The sequence below is a fragment of the Panulirus ornatus genome, chromosome 3 (genome assembly GCF_036320965.1).
Source record: "Panulirus ornatus isolate Po-2019 chromosome 3, ASM3632096v1, whole genome shotgun sequence".
Classification (NCBI taxonomy): Eukaryota; Metazoa; Arthropoda; class Malacostraca; order Decapoda; family Palinuridae; genus Panulirus; species Panulirus ornatus.
Window position 1 is genome coordinate 66817421 of NC_092226.1, and position 21461 is coordinate 66838881.

General features: G+C 36.1%; 1 protein-coding gene across 1 annotated transcript in view; it reads right to left on the minus strand.

Moving 5' to 3' along the window:
• Nucleotides 1-1202: 1202 nt before the first annotated feature.
• Nucleotides 1203-21461, minus strand: part of PKD (serine/threonine-protein kinase D3) — a 272661-nt gene continuing 252402 nt past the window's right edge. Inside the window, exons 16-20 of the mRNA XM_071681853.1 lie at nucleotides 20829-21012; nucleotides 19939-20090; nucleotides 11844-12060; nucleotides 11554-11736; nucleotides 1203-7915 (exon numbers count right to left, since the gene is read on the minus strand). Of these exons, the coding sequence (XP_071537954.1) occupies nucleotides 7659-7915; nucleotides 11554-11736; nucleotides 11844-12060; nucleotides 19939-20090; nucleotides 20829-21012 (993 nt within the window). The 3' untranslated portion in view covers nucleotides 1203-7658. The remainder of the gene's footprint in view (nucleotides 7916-11553; nucleotides 11737-11843; nucleotides 12061-19938; nucleotides 20091-20828; nucleotides 21013-21461) is intronic.

A 21461-nucleotide genomic window follows, 5' to 3' on the forward strand; every position in this document is an offset into this window, starting at 1 on the left:
ATATACTAAAGAAGATTCAGTGGCAAACAGAAATGACTATGTTAAGTATGGGATTTAAGCTACAAGGAGAGAGTGTGGCTATGGATTTAACCATGCTTAAAGAGAAAAGGAGGTGGGGAGACATGTTTATAAGTTTCAATTTTCCAAATGAATTTGACAATGTAAATACTGATCACTTCTTTTAAACATGCAAAATTTGGTCAAACTAAAAGACTTAAAAAAAACAAACAACAGTTAAAAAGGAGAAAATATTTCTAGAGTAAAAGACTGGTGGACAAATGGAACTAACTAGGTGAAGAAGCATTTTAAAATATTCAAAATGTTAGATAGAACAGGGATTAAAAGATGGGACCCCACAAAAGTAAACCCTTCTTGCATACACAAATCACTAAAATCACAAACATTAATATTAATATAATATTAATGAACTTTTTTAAAATGCACCTAAAAATTGTCAAGCACTATCTTAATATATTCTTATGAACCTTGAGAGTTTGTGATGCAAGTTTCTGCTATCTTGTGGGAACACCAGATGCTAGTTTAATATTGCAAAAAATACCCAAGAGTTTGGCCAATAAATCATGCTGAACTGAATTTTCCCTTTATATGTACTGTACTGAGTAAAAAGGCTTATTTGTTCAGTATGAATCTAAGAAAGCAGAGCACATTTATACATGAAAGTGATGAAACCTTTCTTTTGTAGCTTAATCATAAAATATGAGGAATTTGGTGGTTCTAAATATGTAAAAAGTGACAAATCAGATCACAATTGTTCATTACCCAAATACTGTAATCATTAAAACAATACACCACAGGCCAGAATTATTGTTTTCTAAGCTCTTTAATGCTGCCTTACGTACTGAAAGTATGCTATCAATAAGTTTGTCAAGACTTTAACACCAATACTTCAGTTACAAATCTGCACCATGAAAAAAGTGAAACGTTATGGGATGCTACATAACTTACCTCCCTGTAGTAGCCCCTACAATTATCTGTGATAAATATATGTTCCTTTGTACCTACCCCATCATAATTACTACAAATTGAATATAGATTACTAATACTATATTTATATGATAAATATCAAGTCTTCGGAAGCCCAAAGGTTAAAAATAACAGCATTTGATTTTCAAATTCAGGAAGTTACTGGTTTTCATGCTATTAAGTTGTATGCTTCTGACAAATGTCTGAGCTGACAGAAATTTATATTGTTGCCACAGCCTTTATTTACACAAAGAAAAAAATAATTTTTGTACATATCAGAAAATTAAACTTTTTAAATCAAAAGAATGTCCAGCTACAATGATAATCATATTTCAAAACATCAAAACTGAAAGAAATTTTGTTTTCTATATAATGGCTGCCAATGATACCCAGAGTGCACAAAATGAATTGGGATTTTAAGGATAAAAAAAAATATAATGCTACTGTGCATCCCTATGTGGGTATTTTTACCTTATCCACAATTGAATTACTCTACCTACTTAACTTGGAAACTTTTTATAATACTGTAGTTTATAAAAATTCAACTGTAAACATTGTACATGTGATACTAATGTACAATCACAAGATCACTATTTCAGGACTATCACAAATGTGTTGTTAATTTTACATTTCAGTTCAAATAGTAATAATCATTAAAGCTAGAAGACACAATTCTTCAATATCATTCAGTAGGTACATGAACAAGACAAAATAATATTTCAATACTGTAGTAGTTAAAACCCACTACAGTAACATCTCACTGAACTGCAAGATATTAAAATGGGGCTCATTTGTATGAAAAAATAAAGTCAGAAACCTTAACAAAGTCTCTAAATGAATAGAGAGAAAACAGTAAGTGCCAAGCAGACAATATAATATTAGTGTAGTAGTTAAAACCGACTACAGTAGAAACTAACTGAAATGCAAGGCATCAAAATGGGGCTATGTATGAAAAAATGGAGTAAGAAAAATTTAAAATCATGAAATAAATATAAAAAAGTTCTAGAAGATCACTGTAAATTCATAATAATTCATGCAAAATCCTTATAAACTTTCCACAGATACAAATAAAGGCAGATTAAAAAGCACATAAAACAAAAATATTTCATACCAGTTATCAACCATCCTCCAAATGATATTGACTACCTCAGCATAATTTCTCAGTTGTCTTAGGACATGTCTTAATAATAAATAAATAAAAATTATAGTAACATTTAACAAAATAATTCATCTAAAGAGGAAAATCATTCATTTCCTTATAGATTCACACAGTGGCTACTCACTGAAATCATATTGTTTTCCATCACAGCCCAAGTTTAAAGGAGTGTATTTTGGAGTTGTTTTTCTTCTATGTCTACACATCTACATAATTTTCCATAGATTTAATTATCCTAAGGAACATGGGTTACAAATCACCACAGGACTGGTATGCCAGAATTACGATGGGCATATCCCGATTGCAAACCCAAATTAAGGTTACTTTGGAAGTCTCAATTTGGAACAAAGTTTATTCCATGAAAAATTAATAAGTATAGTTCATGATGACATGCATACTTATAAAGTGAAAAAGGTCTATCTGACAAGGTATAAAAACTGAGTTAAATCACCTCCTTGGCTTCTTTTGCATCTGTACCTTAACAACATCAGCTTTGACAATGTAGGTTTACTAAAAGCAAATATACTGTTGTAACTTCAAGAGAGTGATCTCTGTCTCTTTAGTAATAAGGAGGCTACTGAAGTATGCACAAATGGCAGTTCAACACAAGACTACCACTCATCAACAGTCCACTACATTCACTGGATTAGCTACCTCAAACTTAGTTGGCTACTGAAAAATTACAGATCTGAATGAGAAAAAAAAATTCTGTACATAAACATCCCAAAATACCATCATAATGCTTATCTTTGATACTCACCCTTGAAATAATTCCGAGTGAATATAACCCAAAGTACGTAGTGTGAGGTTGGGGTGGATGATTTAAATCAAGCTGTGAGTAAAATACTTTCATTCCAATGAAAGTAGAATAAAAGTATTCAGCTGGGTGTGCTCAAAGATTCTGCTCATGTACTAAAAGTCACTAATATGACTGGAAATTTTTGTTGAATGTTTTTAAGTCTGTCACATACCTGTCATTAGTTTTTTTCAAATTACATTTCACTGAATCAACTGTGCACCTATGTTCAGTACATGTAACTGGCTGCCTGTCTCACCAAAAAATAATAAATTCTTTCTTGAATTAGGAGCCAGTCCATAAAGATAATGTCATCCTCAACTTCAAATTCTAGGTGAATTACTCGTCAGACAAAGAGAAGTAACAGTGCTTCCCCTTTAAGTGGTTTACATTCTCTAGTTTTACCATAATCACTAGCACAAGTTTTTAATACTTGTTATGTCTTACATCTCAGTCTTCAGTAACATAAAAAAGGAAGAGTCATTGATCAGATGATACCAAATTAACCTCCTTGCAAATATTGTGCACAAAGTTTGCATGCTTTCCATATCTAGCAACATTCATAAGACTTACCAACTCAAATGCTTATTTAATCTAAGTTGGGAATACACTAAATTCATGCAAAAGTTCATCCCTGCAATTAATTAATTAACTTTTTAACCATCTTGGCAAAAGCTTTCCCAAGATCTGTTATAAGTTATCAAGGTTCTACTGTAAAGGGATCAATTTTGCCTGTCTTAGGGGTTCTTAAGATTACATTAAGAATAGTTGGCAATAATTTTTTTTCTTTTATTTTTTGAAATATACCTTTCCTTGTCTACCAAGAAAAACACCTACACCCATGCTTTGAAACAAGAACAATAATTGACACAAGTTAAACTGGCTAGCCCTCAATTTTTTGAGCATTTGTTATATACATGTGAAACATTGCTCTGTTGAGCTCTTAAATAAAACTCTAAGTCAGTTACAATCAACAGAACCTTTTAACAAATGAAAGAATACCATCATATTCACCTGATGCATACAATATTTTAACTGTATGAGGATACTAGCTGTATGGTTGTGTTTTTGTGATTGCGATAATTGATAACAAACCAAAATATTTTGTTATTGCTGATGACAGTCCTTGGCATCCTAGACATCTTTTGGGTAATAGATTCTAAAAAGCACACTTGCTTTATCCCAAGGTTTACATATTTTCACAGAATCTCAAAATAAATGAATCATATTATAAACAATGATATTCAGTAAATTTCTGAAAACATTCAAGCAAACTCCTTAAGCATTCAGATCATGGAATAATTCAAGAATAAGTTTGATAAAGATCATTATATTTTCACTGAATACCATCACCTAGGGATTACATAATTCAGACTCAGTATCCCATGGAAGTGCTAATGTTAATGAAATGATGGGACTGTCATTTCGTTAATGAATTCTTCTCTTCATCCAAATTCATACAGAAACCCCATGCAGTGTTCTACAATTTTTACAATCTACATCATCCTTCAGTAATTGCTATTTCTCATTTCTGTGTATTCTACTACTTGTACTAACCTTTCCTTTCCTATTCTTAGGTTTTGGTGTTCTCTGCTATTACTTAATTCCATAAATCATGCAGTTTACTGTTATGGATAAATGTTTTTCATATATGATCTTTTTTCCTACAATATAAGTAGCAGGTGTCTGCTTCACTAATGTGACATAAAACCATGATTAATTCTTCCATATACATTTTGAGTGCTTCTGAAAATTAATGGTATGGCATTTTTTCTTAACTGTTAGTAACTAAAATATTCAGGAAACTTCAGCATAAGCACACCTCTGAATTCAGATAAATCGCACATTATGTGTGATTATTACAAGATCATGAAAAGACACCATCTGAAGTAAACTTTGTCTTTACGACACATTAAGGTTCTTTTACTCTATTTTTACAACCATCATAACCCCTGAATAGATTGTGTTACTGAAATAGCAAACTGCAAGACACCAATGGCTTTTGTCAGGAAATAGTAGAGTAAAACACTTGTTGTTTACTACTCCCTTTAAGGGGCATATCAAACATGAAATTATTTGAATTTCATTTTGTACAAGGGAGAGAAATATAAATTGATCCACCTAAATTTGGTTATCACAACTCCCCTTCAAATGCATAATCAAAATATCAAAACCACTAAAGACACCAGGAAAACATCTGGATACTCAACTGTTTATAAAAATCAATTTCACACCAAGGGAAGTAGTTCGTATAAAACTGTGACTACTCAATATGTAGCTTCAACATACTTATGTTTATTACCAAGAACAAAAATCCAGCATAATCATCAATACAACATAAACTACTGATATGAAAGTATTTTAGATTTGATTAAGTTCTTTTGTCTACCATTACAGCTAGAAAATCCACTCCAAATAGGTATCTTGATTTTGTGCTGTGAAGTAAGATGAATGTTCACAACCTTAGAGAAAATGATGCATCCCACAGAGAAGGGAACATTTGAACTGAATGAAAAACCAAGCTCAAAGTCTAACCCTTTTGCTATATCATTTGGGAGTAAACAAATTCAGATTTATTCTCACATGAGACAGTATTCGGATTTAACCCATGGCTTGAGAAAAACTTTACCCTCTACCATGGCATTTGGGAACACCCCTGCATCACTGAAAAGCCCATCTCGCCTCCATGTGTGCTGTCATCTGTGAGTAACATTGCCCACAGTGTATTGATTTACTTGCAAATGTCATATGCTGTACCTCACAGATATATTCAGAATTAAATTATCTATCCTGTGGGATATCCATATTGGATAAGTTTTATAATAAACTGCTAAATGCATATATGTGTGGGTTTACAGTTTTTGCACTTGTTTCCCTCATTTGGAATTCATGTGTATAATGCTTGAGCTTGAACATCTATTTCAAACAGTTGCAGATGTCATATTATACTGTGATATTCATTATCATGTTTTATATCTTATAAGAAAAATTATGTCAGAAGTTTTGGAAAACTGCTGTCTGGAAACAGCACAGCATGTAGTTTGCATTTACAATTGATCAGCTGACTGATTGTGCAGTGAATTAGTAGGCACTTAACTTGTGTGCCCTTTAATTCTTGTGCTTTGAGTATGATGTAATCTATTTATTTGTCAGCTATCTATCATTTATTTAACTAATAAGCTTTATATACCTTTTATGTTGATATTTGTAAGAGATTATAGAATCATCTGCTGTACAGTATTTTATGTTCATTTATAATTTCCAAAATGTTTTGTTTTCCCAAAGTAGAGATGAGTGGCAAGAGAAAGTGGGCTACAAGTGATGCAGAGACTGAAGCCAATTTGGCAGTGTATAAGGGCAGGAGTGAGTTTGAAGATGAAATGATCCTGATTATGATGCTTCAGAGGTACAGTTATGATATGAAGAAGTGGAAACACCTGACCCAATGTATCAACCAGCTCAGCTAAACCTGTTCCTGAGCACAAATGGCATAAGACTGAGAATGTCCAAGGCCAGAACCTCCCCGATTAAGACAGCACTTGACTGATATGAAAGACATGATATATAGCAACGATTATCAGTTTTTTGATTTACGATGTCACATTTTTAATTAATCTTAGATGTACAGTATATAATTCTTATTATATTGATACTGGGTTTTGTATTGTCATTATTATAATCTATACTGCCAGTAGTTGAGTAATAAAGACCATGACAAAATAAAAACTACAATTTTCACCAGAAATTTGTCACTTTTCCAGGAACATCCTTCACTTCTTCAACGGATACTGATATCAGAGAATGTATGTTGGTATTCATGTTTTTTATAATAGATAATGTTTTGGTTATTTACTGACTTATGGTGATTTATTTATTATTTATTGGAGAAACCTATTTCACATATTTTGTGCATTTTCTGATGTAGGTCATTTCCCTCTATCCAGTATGGAATTCAAGTTATTTTAATGCCAGATCTAGAAAATGTATCACCTTTTGGGATTCAAAAAAAATAACGGAAAAGATCAAATTAATTTCCCATCTTTGTGGATAAGTGATACATTTTGGGAACCAACCTGAAATTTAATTACGCATCAAAATGGTTAAAGAAATAGTTAATGCAGAGAATAACAAATATCTCTGTTTATAAACAAAATCCTAAGTATATGTAAACCACAGTAAAAAATGTGTGCTCTAATGAATATCTAAAATCTCGAAAAATTTCATACTTTTAATTACCATTACATGTTTTAATATTGGTCTCAAATAAAAAGGGGGAGCAAGAAGGCATACTGTATTTTGCTACTGACATCAAACTATAGTAAATTGAGTCTGCTTTATTTTTCATATATACAAGAAGCCAATATATTTTCCCCTGTAAAAGCCATATCTTTACAGGATCACTGTCTCTTTCTAAGGCTCTGGCACTGAAACCAATTCCTTCCTAATAATTTTGAATCAAAGAAGGTAAAGGTACCCTGTGTCCTCAAGAACTGAATGTCTGTAAATAATTCAAATAGATTCTGGCTATGTTGTGCAGTATTCTGTAACTTTAAACTTAGACCTAAAATATTCTTTAGAATTTGTAAATTCTGTTTAATCACATAACCAAGTCACTTCCATCATTACACTTTAATCTCACTCAATTTCAGTCACTTCCATTTAGAATTACCTTAACAAAGTAATATTTGCATTACTTGATAAAAGTATAGGTCCTAATACTAATTATGCAGATAACAAATCATCATCCGGAGAGACCGGTGTAGGAGTAACAGGAGACACTGGGACACCCGATCTACGATAAGATGCCCAACGAGCATCATCAGATTCATGTGTAATATAACGTACGCCAACTTTTCGTTCTAATTCCCGAAGATCACACCAACACTGGTAGTCCTGAAGCCAGACATGTGCCAGTGATTTATCCACAGTGAGACGTTTCCTCTGCTTTACTTGTAGCAAACTGCTTATCAGATCAATAGCTGCAAAAGAAATTAATTATGTTAATGAAATAATAACACACAAAGTACGGGGGTACAACTTGACTAGAAACAAGACTGAATGAGGTAAAGGTGGAAAATAGAAGAAAAAATGTATGAAATATGCCAATGTGTCTTTACAGCAACCTTTCTCTATGAAACCACAAGCTGCGGCTACTTTAGATAATCATTATGCTCCCAGTGCATCAATTTTCAATTAATCTGAAATATTTTTTTATCTATTCTTTTCTCTTACCATTTGAAAGAGCTTTCCTTAATGTATTTCAATTTCTATAAGGAGATACAGAAGAAGGAGTCAAGCGGGGAGTGCTCAACATCCTCGAAGGCTCAGATTGGGGTGTCTGAATGTGTGTGGATGTAACCAAGATGAGAAGAAAGGAAAGATAGTTAGTATGTTTGAGGAAAGAAACCTGGATGTTCTGAGAGATACGAAGCTCAAGGATAAAGGAGAAGGGTTTGGAAAAGTCTTGGGAGTAAAGTCAAGGGTTGGTGAGAGGACAAGAGCTAAGGAAGGAGTAGCACTAATCCTGAAGCAGGAGTTGTGGGATTGTGTGATAAATTAAATTCTAGATTGATGAGGGTAAAACTGAAAGTGGATGGAGAGAGATGGGTGATTATTAGTACTTATGCCCCTGGTCATGAGAAGAAAGATCATGAGAGGCAAGTGTTCTGGGAGCAGCTGAGTTAGTGTGTCAGCACCTTTGGTGCACAAGACCGGGTATTAGTGATGGGTGATTTAAATGTAAAGGTGAGTAATGTGGCAGTGTTGTGAATGAAAGTGGTGATGAGCTTATGGATTTGGGTGCTGAAAAACACTGGTGCTTGAGAATACCTGGTTTAAAAAGAGAAATATACATAAGTATATGTATGTGAGTAGGAAAGATGGTCCACTGGCATTATTAGATTACATGTTAACTGATAGGCATGTAAAAGGGAGACCTTTGGATGTTAATGTGCTGAGAGGGGCAGCTGTAACTATGTCTGACCACTATGTTGTGGAGGTGAAGGTGAAGATTTGTATAGGTTTTCAAAAACAAAGAGAGAATGTTGGGAAGGAGAGTATGATGAGAGTAAGTGAGCTTGGACAGGACACTTGTGTGAGGAAGTACAAGGAGAGATTGAGCGTAAAATGGCAAAAGGTGAGAGCAAATGACATGATGGGAGTGGGTGAGGAATGGGATGTATTTAGGGAAGCAGTGATGGCATGTGCAAAAGATGCATGGCATGAGAAAGGTGGGAGGAGGGCAGATTAAAAAGGGGTAGTGAGTGGTGGGATGAAGATGTTCAGTTGTTAGTGCAAGAATAGGGAGGCATTTGGACGATACTTACAAGGAAGGAGTGCAAATGAATAGATGTTTAAAACAAAGCAGCAAGAGGTCAAGACGAAGGTGCAAGGGTTGAAAAAGAGGTCAAATGAGAGTTGGGGTGAGAGAGTATCATCAAACTTTAGGGGGAATAAAAAGATGTTTTGGAAGGAGGTAAATAATGTGAGTAAGACATGAGAACAAATGGAAACCGGTGAAAGGGGCAAGAGGGGGTGTAATAACAGGTAGTGATGAAGTGAGAAGGAGATGAAGTGAGTATTTTGAAGGTTTGTTGAATGCATTTGATGACAAAAAGACAGATGTAGGGTGTTTTGGTCAGGGTGGTGTGTGAAGTGAGAGGGTCAGGATACCTAATAACCTTGCTCTTATTCACATTTACTCTCAACTTTCTCCTTTCACACACTTTTCCACCTAATAACCTTGCTCTTATTCACATTTATTCTCAACTTTCTCCTTTCACACACTTTTCTAAACTCAGACACCAACCTCTGCAGTTTCTCACTCGAATCAGCCACTAAAGCTGTATCATTGGAGAAATAACAACTGACTCTTTTCCCAGGCCCTCTCATCCACAACAGACTGCATACTCATCCCTCTCTCCAAAACTCTGGCACTTACCTCCCTAACCACCCCATCCATAAACAAACAACCATGGGGACATCACACACCCCTGCTGCAGACTGATTTTCATTGGGAACCAATCACTCTCCTCTCTTCCTACTCGTGCACATGCCTTACATCCTTCATAAAAAAAAGCTCTTCACTGCTTCTAGCATCTTACCTTCAACACCATATACTCTTAAGGCCTTCCACAAAGCATCTCTATCAACCCTATCATATGCCTTCTCTAGATCCATAAATGCTATGTACATATCCATCTGTTTTTCTAAGTATTTCTCACACACATTCTTCAAAGCAAACACCTGATCCACACATCCTCTAACACTTCTGAAACCACACTGCTCCTCAATCTGACTCTGTACATACCTTCACCCTCTCAATCAATACCCTCCCAAACAATATCCCAGGAATACTCAACAAACTTATGCCTCTGTAGTTTGAACACTCACCTTTATCCCCTTTGCCTTTGTACAATGGCACTATGCATGCACTCCACCAATCCTCATGCACTTCACCCTGATCCATACATACACTGAATATCCTTGCCAACCAATCAACAACACAGTCACCCCTTTTCTTAATAAATTCAACTGCAATACCATCCAAACCTGCTGCATTTCATCTTCTGCAAGGCTTTTACTACTTCTCTCTTGACCAAAACATTCTTCCTGACCCTCTCACTTCGCAAACCACCCCAACCAAAACACCCTACCTCTGCCATTCTATCGTCAAACACATTCAACAAACCTTCAAAATACTCACTCTATTTCCTTCTCACTTCATCACTACCTGTTATCACTTCCCCCCTTCACCGATGTTCCCATTTGTTCTCTTGTCTTTTGCACGTTATTCACCGCCTTCCAAAACATCTTTTTATTCTCCCTAAAGTTTCATGATACTCTCTCACCCCAACTCTCATTTGCCCTCTTTTTCAACCCTTGCACCTTCCTCTTGACCTCCTGCCACTTTCTCTTATACATCTCCCAGGTCATTTTCACTCCTTCCTTGTAAGAATCCCTGGGGAGGGGAGAAAAAATACTTCCCATGTATTCCCTGTGTCTCATAGGAGACTAAAAGGGGCAGGAGCAGGGACCTGGAAACCCTCCCCTCCAGTTTTACTTTTCCAAAAGAAGGAACAGAGAAGAGGGCCATGGGAGGAGATTTCCCTCTAAGGCTCAATTATCTGTTCTGGAACGCTACCTTACTAATGTGGGAAATGGCAAATATGTAAGAAAAAAATGGCCTTATCTGCACACATCCATTATCTAGCTGTCATATATAATGTAGCCTGTTAAGGGTGAGGCACTAAAGGCTACAAATTAGCCCTGAAGTTCAGTTTTGGAGACTCTTTTGCATGACTACCTCCCTGAGGGAGTTCACAAAAGGAAGAGGAATCAGAAATACAGACAGATAGATAAAAAAAAAAGTCTGGGGATTAAACACAAATGTAGTGAATGTATAAATGGTAATGCACTGTAATTGATAGTTACTTTTACATACTTCACCTTGCTCAATCAGTCTATTATTCAAACCTTCCTTCTATTTACTTGGAATGAATCAGATGCATACAGTTTCTACCACTCAGTTCACTAACACCTTGATTCAAAATGTCATAAATAATACTAGTTACCATGTGATAAAATATTCACAAGAGTAAAAGTGGTCTAAATCTACCTTCTTGAGATATCTCCTTCCATGGATTCTGAGGATACATGAAGGCAGCATTTTGAATCTGATCATTAATGTCTTCATCTTCATTAAATGGGAATGTTCCAGAGAGAGAAACATACGTAATAACACCCACGGACCACATATCCAAAGATCGGTTGTATCCCTTGTTGCGTAACACTTCAGGTGCTGTAATATAATAATTCATGATTATCTAATACATTCTGCACAGTGAGTTATACCAAATTTTTAAAACACAAATCATTTCTGTAAAAAGTAAAATGTTCAAAACCTACCCAAGTATGCAGGAGTTCCAACAACAGATCTTCTGAATGACTTTTCTCCTATAATGCGGGCAAACCCAAAATCACAGAGTTTCACTTGAGGAAAGTCACTAGCAGATGAAAGTAAGACATTCTCTGGTTTTAGGTCACAGTGAACAATATTCTTACTGTGAAGATGCTTCAGGGCAGCAAGGATCTGGGTGAAAATAATACAAAAGCCATTAAATGCCTGATAAAAGACGTCTTACTTATGAAAACAGGAAAATCCTACAGTTGTCTGCATACATACTTAGGTCTCTTTCATACCTGAATTCTGCTTATATGTATATATATCATCTCAATCATCATTTTTTGTGTATATATATACAGGTGAGGATATTCCCTCAAAGGCCCAGTCCTCTGTTCTTAATGCTACCTCGCTGTTGCGGGAAATGGCGAATAGTATGAAAGAAAAAGAAATATATATTCATTTTCTTTTTTCCTTTAAACTATTCGCCATTTCCCGCGTTAGCGAGGTAGCGTTAAGAACAGAGGACTGGGCCTTTTTTGGAATATCCTCACCTGGCCCCCTTTGTTCCTTCTTTTGGAAAATAAAAAAAAAAAAAAAAGAAGAGAGGGGAGGATTTCCAGCCCCCCGCTCCCTCCACGCAAATATACATACCTACACAGCTTTCCATGGTTTACCCCAGACGCTTCACATGCCCTGATTCAATCCACTGACAGCACGTCAACCCCGGTATACCACATCACTCCAATTCCCTCTATTCCTTGCCCTCCTTTCACCCTCCTGCATGTTCAGGCCCCTGATCACACAAAATCTTTTTCACTCCATCTTTCCACCTCCAATTTGGTCTCCCTCTTCTCCTCGTTCCCTCCACCTCCGACACATATATCCTCTTGGTCAACCTTTCCTCACTCATTCTCTCCATGTGCCCAAACCATTTCAAAACACCCTCTTCTGCTCTCTCAACCACGCTCTTTTTATTTCCACACATCTCTCTTACCCTTACGTTACTTACTCGATCAAACCACCTCACACCACACATTGTCCTCAAACATCTCATTTCCAGCACATCCATCCTCCTGCGCACCACTCTATCCATAGCCCATGCCTCGCAACCATACAACATTGTTGGAACCACTATTCCTTCAAACATACCCATTTTTGCTTTCCGAGATAATGTTCTCGACTTCCACACATTCTTCAAGGCTCCCAGAATTTTTGCCCCCTCCCCCACCCTATGATCCACTTCCGCTTCCATGGTTCCATCCGCTGCCAGATCCACTCCCAGATATCTAAAACACTTTACTTCCTCCAGTTTTTCTCAATTCAAACTCACCTCCCAATTGACTTGACCCTCAACCCTACTGTACCTAATAACCTTGCTCTTATTCACATTTACTCTTAACTTTCTTCTTTCACACACTTTACCAAACTCAGTCACCAGCTTCTGCAGTTTCTCACATGAATCAGCCACCAGCGCTGTATCATCAGCGAACAACAACTGACTCACTTCCCAAGCTCTCTCATCCCCAACAGACTTCATACTTGCCCCTCTTTCCAAAACTCTTGCATTCACCTCCCTAACAACCCCATCCATAAACAAATTAAACAACCATGGAGACATCACACACCCCTGCCGCAAACCTACATTCACCGAGAACCAATCACTTTCCTCTCTTCCTACACGTACACATGCCTTACATCCTCGATAAAAACTTTTCATTGCTTCTAACAACTTGCCTCCCACACCATATATTCTTAATACCTTCCACAGAGCATCTCTATCAACTCTATCATATGCCTTCTCCAGATCCATAAATGCTACATACAAATCCATTTGCTTTTCTAAGTATTTCTCACATACATTCTTCAAAGCAAACACCTGATCCACACATCCTCTACCACTTCTGAAACCACACTGCTCTTCCCCAATCTGATGCTCTGTACATGCCTTCACCCTCTCAATCAATACCCTCCCATATAATTTACCAGGAATACTCAACAAACTTATACCTCTGTAATTTGAGCACTCACTCTTATCCCCTTTGCCTTTGTACAATGGCACTATGCACGCATTCCGCCAATCCTCAGGCACCTCACCATGAGTCATACATACATTAAATAACCTTACCAACCAGTCAACAATACAGTCACCCCCTTTTTTAATAAATTCCACTGCAATACCATCCAAACCTGCTGCCTTGCCGGTTTTCATCTTATGTACATGTGTATATATGTATATGTCTGTGTGTGTATGTATATATATGTATACGTTGAGATGTATAGGTATGTATATTTGCGTGTGTGGACGTGTATGTACGTACATGTGCATGTGGGTGGGTTGGGCCATTTCTTTCGTCTGTTTCCCTGCGCTACCTCGCTAACGCAGGAGACAGCAACAAAGCAAAATAAATATGTATAAATAAATAAATAAATATATATATCTGTGTATGTATATATTTGTATATGTTGAAATGTATAGGTATGTATATGTGCGTGTGTAGACGTGTATGTATATACATGTGTATGTGGGTGGGTTGGGCCATTCTTTCATCTGTTTCCTTGTGCTACCTCACTAACACGGGAGACAGCGACAAAGTATAATAAAAAAATTTTTTTTCCCGGGGGGGGGGAAAAAATTTTTTTTTAAAGGGGCCCCCCAAATTTCCTTTTTTTTGGGGGGGCCCTTTCCCCCCCCCCCGGGGGGTTTTTCCCCTTTTTTTTTTTTTTGGGGTTTTTTAAAAATTTTCCAAAAACCCCCCCCCAAAACCCCAAAAACCCCGGGGGGTTTTTTTTTTAAAACCCCCCCCCCCAAAAAAATTTTTTCCGGGAAAAAATTTTTTAAAAATTTTTTTTTTTGGGGGGTTTTGGGGGAAAAAAAAAGGGGGGAAAAAAAAAAAAAAAATTTTAAAAAAACCCCCCCCCCCCCTTTTTTTTTTTAAAAACCCCCCCTTTTTTTTTTTTTAAAGGGTTTTTTTTTGGGGGGGGTTTGGGTTTTTGGGAAAATTTTTTTTTTTTTTTTTTTTTGGGGGGGAAGGGGAAAAATTTTGGGGGGGGGGGGGGTTTTTTTTTTTGGGGCCCCCTTTTTTGGGGGGGGGGGGGGGGGGGTTTTTTTGGGGGGGTTTTTTTTTTTTGGGGGTTTTTTTTTGGGGGGGTTTTTGGGGAAACGTTTTTTTTTTAAAAAATTTTGGGGGGGGGTTTTTTAATTTTTTTCCCTTTTTGGGGGGGGGGGGGAAAAAAAAAAAAGGGGTTTTTTTCCCCCAAAAAAATTTTAAATTTTTTTTTAACCCCCTTTTTTTTTTTTTTTTTTTTTGGGTTTTTTTTTTTTGGGGGTTTTTTTTCAAAAATTTTTTTTTAAAATTTTTTTTCCCCGGGGGGGGGGAAAAAGGGGGTTTTAAAAAAGGGGGTTTTGGGGTTTTTTTTTTTTTTTTCCCCCAAAATTTGGGGGGTTTTTTTTTTTTGGGGGGGGGGTTTTTCCCCCCGGGGGGGGGGGGGGGGGGGGGTTTTTTTGGGAAAAAGGGGGGGGGGCCTTTTTAAATTTTTTTTTTTTTTTAAATAAAAAAAATTTTTTTTTAAAAAAAAAAAATTTTTTTTTTAAAAAAAATTTGGGGGGTTTTTTTAAAACCAAAAAAAAAAGGGGGGGGCCCCCCCCCTTTTTTGGGGGAAAATTTTTTTTTTTTTTTTTGGGGGTTGGGGGGGGGGAAAAGGGGAAGGGGGTTTTTTTTGGGGGGAAAAAATTTGGTGGGCCAAAATTTTTTTTTAAAAAATTTTTTCCCCGGGGGTGGGGTTTTTTTTGGGGGTTGGGGGGGGGGGGGGGGGGGGGGGGGGGGGGGGAAAGGGGGGGGGGAAAAGGGGTGGGGGGGGAATTTTTTTTTTTGGGGGGGGGGGTTTAAGGAAAAAAAGGGGGGAAAAAAAGGGGGGGAAAAAAAAAGGGGTTTTTTTTGGAAAAAAAGGGTTTTTTAAATTTTTTAAAATAAAGGGGGGGAAAAATAAAAAAAAAAAAATTTTAAAACCCCCAAAGGGGGGGGGGGGGGAAAAATTTTTTTAAAAATTTTTTTTTTGGGGGGGGGGGGGGGGGGAAAAAAAAATTTTAATTGGGGGGTTTTTAATTTTTTTAAAAAAAAATTTTTTGGGGTTTTTTGGGGGGGGGCCGGGGGGGGTTTTTTTTTTTTGGGGGGTTTTTTGGGGTTTCCCCCTTTTTTGGGGTTTTTTTTCCTTTTTTTTTTCCCCCAAAAAACCGGGGAAAAAAAAAAAAAAAAAAAAAAAAAAAAAAAAAAAAAAAAAAAAATTTTTTTTTTTAAAAATTTTTAAAAAAAAAAGGGGTTTTTAAAAAAAAAACCAAAAAATTTTTTAAAATAAAAAATTTTTTTTAAAAACAAAAAAAAAAAAAAAAATTTCCTTTTTTTTTTTTTTAAATTTAAAAAAAAAAAAAATTTTTTTCTTTGGTTTTTTTTCCCAAAAAAATTTTTTTTTTAAAAAATTGGGGGTTGGTACAAGTGTCAAAGGGGAAAATTTGGTAGAAACCCTGCACACACTTTGCTAAGGGTTTTCCCCCTTTCCAGTGGCCTGTTAAGGGTGAGGCCTTAAAGACTAAGAAGTGACACTGGAGTTCACTAGTTATGGACACTTTAATGCAATGGCAACCCCCTTGAGGAAATTCCAGTTGGGAACAGGTGTCAGAGATATAGAAATAAAATAGAAGGCAATTTACAGAGACAGCTCCTAGAAATGTTAAACATATAAAACAATGTGTTAGCAAATGAACAGAAACATGAAGAGTTTAGATCCATCAAAGTGTGCTGGTTCAGCCACACCTGATCACGTGCAGATGGCTATGTTGCTTTTGTTTCTCACCACAATTTCATTCAGTTATATCCCTAGATACTAAGAACAAGAAAATTCAACAATTGCCTCAAAATATGGTGGTAAATAATCATCTGATACATGTTTCAACCTTTTGGATCCATCATCTACAGATGTGTGCAGAACATGAAGAATGTGTATAGAGCTGCCCTTACTGTTAATTGTTAAAGGAAATCATAGTAAATACCTCCTGAAAAATATCTCCTCTACAAAAATTACTCTTGTTTACACATATCTTTTCTTTTTCTTTTATACTTGATTACCAATTCCAGCATCAGTGAGGTAGTGTCAGAAGCATAGAACATATGAAGAATGGCCGCATCTGTTCATATCCATTCTCTAGCTGTCATGTGTAATGCAATGAAACTACAGCTCCCTATCCACAACCTGGCCCCACCGATCTTTCCACAGTTTACCCCAAACGCTTCACATGCCCTGATTTAGTCCAATGACAGCATGTCAACCCTTGTATACCACATCGTTCCAATTCACCCTATCGTATGCACAACTTTCACCCTCCTGCATGTTTAGGCCCTGATTGCTCAAAATCTTTTTCACTCCACCATTCCATCTGCAATTTGCTCTCCCTGTTCTCCTTGTTCTCTCTAATTCAGACACATATATCCCTCTCTATCAACCTTTCCTTTCCTCACCCACTCACTCACTCAATGTATGTTCCTCCAGTTTTTTAGTTCAACCTCCTCCTTTTCATGGTATGGAAGATAAGATTCAAACCCCAAAACATACGTAAAGGGACTTTAGCAAAGATATTAATCAACAATACAGCTTGGCATGATACTTCTGTATTTGTCTTTGAAGACTATGAGTTGTTAAATCAATCATAACAAAAAAAAAACTTAGTTCTTGATTCTGAACTTCAGTTCAAACCTTGCCTAACCACAGACCCAACAAACTGTTAACAATCATCCCCATCAATGTTAATCTACAAAGTTTTTTCACAACTATTCTAAATCTAAATTTCAACTATATGAAAAATATGACAAGGAAGTTCTCTAACAGATGAATACGCACATACACAAATAACAATTGATATCAAATATAAGGTCATTCTTAGCTATGAAAAATTGGTCTAGAATAATAAGGCTTGAATTCATGAAAGCCACTCAGTTTTCCTCAGTAAAATTTACCAGGCATTAATCATTCAATATATAAATCATAACCTACAGTACAGGGCTTTATCCAACAGGAAAGTATGTACACTCCCAGAAACTGAAAATTCACTTTTGTTTCTGGTGAAATATAAGTCAATTCAAGCTAATATAAGACTTTCTAAACAATATATAATTATTCTGAAGTTTATCAATAAGGTTTATATCACGACTGCTAAAATAATTAAAATAATAAAAATAACAATCATACAACTCATGTAGGCTGCACTCACAAATCTAAATATCTCTCTCATGTTCCCATCCACTGAAATTTTATATACTTTGGAAAACTATTCTTTCTTCAATGCCCTTTGCAGTCTGTCCTGCGTCACATGTAATCACAGACCAATAAAATATCAACCCTGAAATGGAGTGCATTTACTGTAATCTAATCCACATATTCCCTTGTTCCCTATCTCCTTTACCTGCACCTTCTAAAACAGTCAAATTCTACGGATCCAAATTCTTTTAGATGTCTGGAACGAACAAAGGCATGTGAAGCAACTGGGGTAAACCATGGAAAGGTCTGTAGGGCCTGGATGTGGACAGGGAGCTTTGTTTTTGGTGCATTACACATTACAGCTAGCGACTGAGTGTGAACAAATGTGGCCTTTTTGTCTGTTTTCCTGGCAATACCTTGATGCAGCAGGAATGGATGAAGACAAGCATGCACGCACATGTACACGTTTATATATGTATATGTCTGAGTATGTGAAAAACAGCAATTAAGTATAATAATAAAAAAAAGGGAAAAGTTCCATACTGATCATTCTCAGGTTTTCATGCATTTGGGTATGTACACTCCCAGAAACTGAAAACTCTCTTTGAACCTTTCAACTTTCTTGGAAACATAAAACAAAGCTACTACTGGATGTCCATTATTTTACATATGTCTCTGAAAGATACCTTTAAGTTCTAAAACAGATCTATCATGCGTATGAAAATACTAATGCATTTCACTTTAAAAATCACAAACTGCAATACTTCCCACATACCCAAATATGCTCACATGCCTGAAATAAATTTAGGTATATTTCAACAGTCATGGTGTCATGCAATCAATCACAATCAAACTTTTCCAGTTTTAGTTCTCCACTTTGACAAGTTAAAATTAGTCCTACAGAAGCTTTTTATAAATCAGTTCAGGAAACCTAGGCTCTATCTATGGGAGAGCAACGTAACTCAACATCAAAGTCATGGATAATTCTTATCTTCCAGTTCTAAGGTCATTCAATCAATGATAATCTTATTCAAATTCTTTTTGACCACTCAAGAGCCTTAGAGTGCACTTTTGCTTCTTATACATACTTTAAACATTTTCATCAATAGGTTTCTGTCTCTTGTGATTTTACATTCTTAAAATCATACCACTGAATTCTAGTTTCTCAATTATGGCAACACCCTAATCTTTTAAAACTGTTCCACTTTCTATCACTTTCTCTGTTGGGCATTTATATGGTACCACCACGTATTCCATAACTTGTTGGCTCAAAATCATTTTTTTTAGATTTCATCTGGTTCACTTCTGCCCATTCATACATAGTGTTCACAAAAAGATACAGTAAAAGGCCTGAATATTGAAGAGAGAGATAGGAGTGTATGGGACAGAATGAATTGGATCAGTGGTATATGGGTAGAGGGTAAGCTGTCAATAGGCTGAACCAGGGAAAAGGCAGTCTATTTCTCATGGTCTGAAGACTAGACTAAGGATGGTGGGCTTTCATTTTAGGGCATTATAAATGAAAGCTAATGAGTGGATGTAAGCAAGTGAGACAACTGTTTGTCTGTCCCAGGCATATGTCCCTATGATGGGAAATGGATGACAAGTATGAAAAAAAAATATTGAATGATACTATGGCTATCAAGAATGAAAAAATATTAAAAGACACTAAGTCAATGATCCTAGAAATGTTATTAGCAGAATGTTATCCTCTACGAAATACATATCTCTTAGGAATACATGCAACTTCATTCTGTGGCCGAGGCCATGGGTTAAGTTAACCTTTCTCCCACAGGAATTGACATTCTGCTTGTAAGAATAGCATAATGCATGTTCCGATTTAGTTCATTAATAACTCAAATAACTAATATATTTCCCTACCGGATTGCTCAGATTTTGAAGTATGGCAACTTCATTCTTGAGAGCTGCCTCTTGTTTTGTAGGAAATCGCAACTTGTCTATGACTTTTATGGCAACGGCACGGGATGATTTCCGATGAACACCTGAAAAAATTTGAATACATCATCTCAACTACTATTGATATATATATAAAACACTAACAGTCTTAAACAAATATTCCCACTGTTGGTAAATACTGGCAATATGAAAGACCTGAAAATATTCATGGTAAGCCCCACCTACCAACTAGCTGTTTCCACTTTCCTTTTTCTGGCTGTTTCTGTTTTGATTTTTTATATGCTGTACATGGAACAACTTGAAAATATCTGAGTTCTGTAACCAAGAGCTGCCTGGTCATGCACCTCTGCTTCTAGTTAGGCACACTAGTATATCACTGCTGATACTAATGAGTATATAAATAGATTTTTACAATTCTTAGTCACATTTCACATTACCAAAACTGGTGTGCATACACCACAATTTTGCAACTTTAAGATGAGAGTATTATAACAATTCTCTTTGGATCCTTTTATCTATTCAGTTAAGACATATAAATCTATGTATTTCTGATAATATGCCAAACATTTAGAGGACTTTAAACAAAGAGCATCTTAACTTTATAAGTCAAATTTTACTAACCCAAAGCTTCGGTAAAACAAAGCCATTAAATAATGTTCTATTATATATTATATAATAATCTATTTGTTTATGTAAAAATATGTTTAAGTACTTTGTACACATATAGCAACTAATGCCTGCTGAAACAAAAATAAGAAGAACAATGACTTGACTAATCTTCAAAAGTTCCCTTAATAAAAGTGAATTTCTTGTTGTCAACTTACCTCCATAAACAATACCAAATTGTCCTGAACCAAGGACTTCATCAGGAAATATCTGGTAGATTTGTGAAATGTCATTACAGGTTGCCTCTTCCTTATCCATCCCCTGTTGCTGAGGGTGGGTGGGTGTTGTGCTTGCCTGAGGTGTTACTGGCATCAAAGCTTTCCTGATTTCATTCTCCCACACCTACATAATCCAAATGTCAAATCTATACATCAATATCACAGAGAAAAAAGTGTAAAAACAAATATGAATACAATTATATAATTAGTTTTACAACCTAAAGACTACATTTTTGGGCCTCTTGCAGCTTCAAGGACGCACTACATGCATGAAAGGGCTCACGCAGGTTCCTTAGGGTAGAGACGGCCCTCAACAATGATGTACTCCTCAAATGAAAAAGCCCCATCCAAGGTGCCACATTACTCGCCTTTACATTTAAATCACCCATCAATATTTCCCAGTCATGTACATCAAAACTGCTGACACAATAAATTAGTTGCTTCTAAAACACTTGCCCTCATTTGCCACCTTTTTCTGCACTTTCATTGACACCCTCCTGTTTTGTCTTGTACTCCTCCCTGTAACTCAAATTCCTTCCTAACAGATATCCATACACATGCCTTTTCTATTAT